General features: G+C 34.8%; 1 protein-coding gene across 1 annotated transcript; it reads right to left on the minus strand.

The window, feature by feature from the left end:
* Nucleotides 1-248: 248 nt before the first annotated feature.
* LOC113757793 (GDSL esterase/lipase At1g28590-like) lies at nt 249-4,497 on the minus strand. Its single transcript, XM_027300912.1, has 5 exons — nt 4,212-4,497; nt 3,882-4,109; nt 1,249-1,397; nt 857-1,136; nt 249-664 (listed from the first exon to the last, which is right to left on the minus strand). Exons 1-5 carry the CDS (start codon nt 4,441-4,443, stop codon nt 405-407), a joined length of 1,149 nt encoding a protein of 382 aa, XP_027156713.1. The 5' UTR covers nt 4,444-4,497; the 3' UTR covers nt 249-404.
* Between the last annotated feature and the right edge of the window lie 1,542 nt (nt 4,498-6,039).

Raw genomic sequence — 6,039 nt, forward strand, 5'->3', positions numbered from 1 at the left:
AACATTTGAATTTTAATCTATATTGTCGTGCGCAATAATGCGTGTCAAATTTTGTGAAAGTTGCCCGGAGACCATAATCCATGTTGGACACGTCGTCTCTTAACACCCATTTGCAACTAATTGATGTAACTCGACATTGATGAGATTTGGAAACTGAATTGTGGACTTGATTGAAGTTTCTGCAGTTGAAGTAGGTGAACGACGGCTAAAATCCTCCAAGTTTGTGCCGTTGGGTTTGAAAAAGCTAGTTTATAATGAACCTGGCTTCCATTTTAAAATCAATTGACATGAATATCTTGACTCAAAATCTTATTTAAATGGTGGGAGTTGCTTGAAAATCAATGTAGATTATTCCACCAGAAGGAGGAAGGCATTGGGAAACAACAAAATGCTTCTCCACAGACCTAATTTTGATGGGAAAGACCCCCACCAGAGGGAAACTTAGCACAAATTAAATTAATGGGAGGAGCTGAATACGACCCTTCAAATAGACCCTTGACGATTAATCTATTGGCTGCTTCTGTCAGATGCAAACCATCCCAGCAGACATACGCGGAAGGGTCAGGACAACCAGTTGTCGGCGGGTCTCCACAACCCACAGATGAATCAAAATTATATGGGCCACCAGCTCCGCAGCAGGCCGACAGAGTTCCTCCTGTGAATCCTGCAATAAACATTTTATTGAGGGTAAACATAAAAAATTTAACTCCCCCACCAACTCTTGACAAGCGACGGAATGTTTTTCTACGAAAATTCCAAAACCTCCAATCCAAACGGGAAAACTTTAGAGTGGAAAATTGAGTAGTGATAAAGTCGGATAATACAAATTGTACCAAGTAAAGAGATAGAGACGTACCGAATTCTTTTGGCGAGCGATAGAATCGAATTGCAGAATTGTAGTAATCAGCATAGATAATTGTTACATGAGGATGAAGCTCCCTAATGCGATTAAGTTCAATTTGGAGCAACTCATTATGGTGCTTTGCAAAGTCGTTTAACCAATTAATGCAGCCAGTGGCCTCGTCGTAGTCGTAATCCCTATTGGAGTTCTGGAAGTATGTTAGATAGGCGGCCGAGCATCCCAATGGTAGGTTGCCGGGAACTATGAAATTCGCCGCCCCAAGTTGAATCATGTCCTGCCGCCGGAAGCCCAAAAGAATTGATATATTCAGATAGCTGAAGTGACGAAGATATATAGCAACTGATGGCAGAGTTTGATGAGAAGAAATTGCAGTTGGAATATCTTACTGTTATGGCCGAACTGATGGCTCCAACAACTGCGGGAACGAATGTTTTGACCTCCTCGATGCTTCTTCCTTGAAGAAGAGCATGGTTGTAATCGTTGCCTCCAATTTCTCCCATCACAGTTAGCGAGCTCTGAAGATATTGCATGCAATCTGTTGATCATGATCAGCATAAGATTTCAATACTTTGATATGTACATGCAAGCGCTAGAAAATATTATGGGAAAACAATTTTGATGAATTTTTTGAAGTAACCTATCTAGCTTGCATGTTATCTAATACTAGGAAAATAGAAATGTGACATGCGCTGTTATTTTGAAAGTTACTCACTAATTTTTCTTTTTCAAGCCTATTGTTATACTACTCCTTATTCCAATATTTTAGATAATTTCACTTCTACATTTTAGACACTTAATTACATGAAGATTCAAAATTTCAAATGATATAAACAACTAGAATTCTATCTAATATATCTTACAAAACATGATTTTATTCCTTGAAAATTTCAAAGCATTTAAGTTGCCCTTTAATTCAAAGCATCACATGTGTCTGGCTATGTCTTGCCTCGCCAATTTCACACGCCTAACGCTTGTACATAAACTTATTCTCTTGTCCACTTCGAAATAGTGGATAATCAAAACCTATGTTTTGAATAAAAAATGAGCATTGAATGATTTTTGTCAAGGATTATCGATATTAAAAAGTGATACATGATTGTGTAATTTTAGTTCTAAAATTTGCTCAAAAATAAAAGATAAACCAAATTTTGAGAGGAAAATATGTTTAGTACTATTTTTTAGAAAAGGAGGTTAAATATAACAAACTTATCACATGCAAAAAACAAAAATTATCACACGCCAAAACTTCAAAGGTGCACCATGGCCCACTTGATAACCAGATTAAGAAATGTATTCAAGCAAACCTAAGAAGTGCCTAAGCATAAATGGGATATGATACTAAATTCTAGTACTTTTTTTCTTCAAATATGATAATTTCTATTCTAAATCTACTCCTATTTTACATTAAGGAGAAGAGAGACTTAGAGGGTACTGACACTAAAAGGAAGGGATGGACCCAAAGGGGTCAAAGGAAGACTTGGACGAAACTGAACGGTTGGTAAATGGTAAAATTTTTAGAAAATTTTGAACAAAAATACAAATTGTGGGATTTAATTCCTTAACATATTCTCTATAGAGTTTCGACCATTCATACTCTCTGTAATAGAGTAGTTAGCCATCATTTACTCAACCCAACTTAACGACGTCACCTAACATATTCCAAAATATTTGTTGTATTGAATAGATTGGATTGAGTACACGTGACATTGGTACATTGTTCCCTACAAATTGAATATTGTGGGACGAGACTTGCATATTGTGGTCGAAACTCTATTATAAAGAGTATGAACGGATCGAAGACCTTAGGAGGATAATAGAGTAGTTGGGTGATGTTCTCTTAATGGAATGCGTTTTCGTTTTTCTGTGGGCCATCCATTGACCACGACGCTCCAAACCGAGCCACACATGGAAGTTTTTTTTTTCTTTTTCTGGCCAAACACATGGAATCTTCTTGAGCTTGGTCCACAACACTCCAAATAATTATTTCTATCCTGACAATGATGTCACTACCGAAATGATGGTTTGAAAAAAATAAAAAATTTCAGAAACATAAAAAAAAAAATGATGGTTTGGACGCCAAAATGTTGATTTATCGTAGAGGTTGTACAAAAGGGTAGAAAGCTTCTAAAAAAAAATAGATCCGGGGCAGTGTAAAGATAGTACGTGTATACGTTTTTTCACTAAAATAATGAGCAGGTTCCTTAAATTCCTTCTTTTTTCATGGTCCTACTAATTTTTCTGAAGGCAGGAAAGGGCAAAGTATTGCTTATGAGAAACAAAAGGCAAATTCTTAAATCCTGATGAGAGTAATTTTTTTTTTTTTGGCATGTTGAGGGTATTTTTCAGCACGTGTCAGATTAGTATCACAAGCCAAAAAATGAGTGTCTAAAAGTGTAAAACTGATATTCTTAAAAGGTAATATTGATATTTTTAAATGGTAAATCCTTACGTGACAAATAGTGATTGATTTTTTTTTTTTGGTAATAGAACTCAGAAATAAATCGCAACGGATCTTCTGTCCCACACCCTGTGCTATTATCTATCCCATTTTCTATTGTATTGCTATTTCTCCTACATAAACACCATGTTTTAGTTCTCTTTCTGTTTCGTTAAGATCCAATAACTATTAATTGAATAAAAAATAAATACAACAATTTCAAAAAATTAATATATAATAAAAATTAAAAAATACAACAAAAAATTCATAAAAAATCTTATTTTTTATGTTTTTTGATTTTTTGATTTTGTTAAATTTTGTATATTACTTAGTTAATAGTTATTGGATCTTAACGAAATAAAAAGAGAACTAAAACATAGTGTTTATGTAGGAGAAATATCACAGAATATGGGACAGAAGATCCATTGCGTAAATAAACCCTTAACTAGTGGCTTGTATGTATGTGTACACGCGCACGTGTGTGTGTGTAAGATTTACATGTATTTAACTAATTATATGCATGGTCTACGACACGGTTACACATATTTACTGCATCAACAATTTGAAGCAAAAGTTACTGACTAGCTTTTGTGCCACATAAAGATGGCAACAAGTCTTTGAAGCAATCCAGCTGAACTCGCAAAGTGAAGTTGGTGACACTTTCAGAAATTCCCCTCTCGTCAAAAAATGAAGGGTCCAGAGCTTTAGCTCCTGCTACTGCAAAATTGACGCCAGCATAAAAATCCCTGCTGCTCTTTGCATTCCTAATACTAACATATGGCGGAGGAATTGGAAGTCCAAAATTCTGAGCTGCAAGGTTGCAGAAAAACCAGGTAAGAAACCATGAGATTTCAACAGAGCTTAGTGATGCATGATTTATAAGAAAAAAAAAAAAAAAGAAGTACGATCAACCTATCATATCCACGATGAGACGACCATCACAACATCTGCCAGTAGGTTGGCCAAAGTAGGTTTCTCCATTGGGCGGGCGACCCTGGTGTATCGTCTTTGGGGATGAGAAGCCGAGTAGATTTCCATTATCCGAAAGTGAATCGCCAAAAGAAAATATGGATGTATAGCATTCGGAGGCAGACTGAGAAACAATCATCAATATAAAAATGATGCACAAATATGATTTAGTCATGGTGGCAGCAAAAGAATGAAAGGAAGAAGTGAAATGCTAGAAGATGAGAACTACAATACTTTAATTTTGTTTTTCTGATTTATATAGAAACTAGTGGTTGAAATTCTCAGTTGATTTCCTTGGGTGCTTTTATTTCACACTGACCCGTTCAGTAACATAATTGCAGTGGAGCCAAACATATATTTTCCCGTGACAGCGAAAGTCTGCCTAGAGGCTAGATCACTCACGTTTCTAATTTTAGATTGTGATGAATGAAACGTGTGCAAAAGTCCAACTCGACTACTTAGACCGTCTACAATTATTGCGGTGCGAGGAAAACGTTGCTTGTCTGTAAGTTAATAGAGTACATTGTTCACACTCCCTCCCTTCCTTTTTGTTAGGGTTAATTTCACTTTGTACCCCCAAACTTTGGACGATTATCCACTTAAGTCCCTAAGCTTCAAAATGAGACACTTAAGTCCCTAAATTTATAAATACCTCCCACTTAAGTCCCTGAACTTATAAAATAGGACACTTGAATCCCTAAACCCTTATAAAATGGGAAACTTCGACCACCAACGACATTCATGATTTGTTAATAATTTTCCTTAAGTGGGAGGTATTTATAAGTTTAGGGACTTAAGTGTCCCATTTTGAAGTTTAGGGACTTAAGTGGGTAATCATCCAAAGTCGTATTAGGATCGAATTCTATCCTAGGAAGTTGGGTGGGGGGTACCCGAAAAGAATGAAAAAGGGAATAACCCTTTTTTGTATAATTGAAGTTTAAGAAATTTGTTCTAGAATACTTTTATCTATCATTTTATTATCCCCATACAATATTAATTATTTTTTCACAATTTTACCCTTTTATCTCTCTTTTCCAATACAGGGTTCTTAATTACTACTCCTAGTAATTATTGCATTGCTTTTGGCCTAATAAAACAACACCATTTAGTACTCTAGTGAGAGAAAATATGAGTGAATTGGATAATTAATGAGAATACAAAAGGAAAATAGTATATAGAGTTAAGCAATGAAAAATTTTTCTTAATTAATGTGCAAAACCTTAAACGTCAGTTATAAAAAAAGGGAGGGAGTATTAAAAATGACCACATGGCATGGCCATCGTGCCAAGTGCCAACTGTAATTATAGATTTACGAGCTTTTGGTCACGGTGTGGCCTGCATGTAGGATGTGTACGGTACTATGATTGAATTTTGAATTTTGTGTGTAATAGTTTTTATGAGTTGGAGTTGTTGAGTTAAATTTATAATTTTTTGTTACATTATTGCATGATTAAAAATGTTAATTGACTTGTTTAAAGACAAAGTGATAGTTTGTATTGTCCGCATATTAAATCAAGGTTCAAAATTAGAAATTTTCATATTATTATTTGGTAGTGTTTTAGTCAAATTAGAGTTTTAGTAATTCTATTGGAGTTAAATTATGATAGTTTTATTGTTTAGAAATTAATATCTTATTAGAAAATTGCTTATGGTTGTAAGACTTGTGTATCAAGTCATTTGTAGAGAGACATATTATTGTGTTTAGTTGAGAAGAGTGAAAAATTGAGTTCTTATGATGTGATTAATAAATTATTGTTTGTATTATTCCTCT

This window comes from Coffea eugenioides, unplaced genomic scaffold (assembly GCF_003713205.1).
Source record: "Coffea eugenioides isolate CCC68of unplaced genomic scaffold, Ceug_1.0 ScVebR1_3325;HRSCAF=4521, whole genome shotgun sequence".
NCBI lineage: Eukaryota > Viridiplantae > Streptophyta > Magnoliopsida > Gentianales > Rubiaceae > Coffea > Coffea eugenioides.

Bases quoted from the DNA above. Each gene is read 5' to 3' on its own strand.
- LOC113757793 (XM_027300912.1), bottom strand. From the start codon at position 4,443: ATGACTAAATCATATTTGTGCATCATTTTTATATTGATGATTGTTTCT. The intron at 1,137-1,248 runs GTAAGATATTCC...TTCCGGCGGCAG, and splicing joins CCATCAGTTCGGCCATAACA to GACATGATTCAACTTGGGGC. The intron at 665-856 runs GTACGTCTCTAT...TGTTTATTGCAG, and splicing joins TCGCTCGCCAAAAGAATTCG to GATTCACAGGAGGAACTCTG.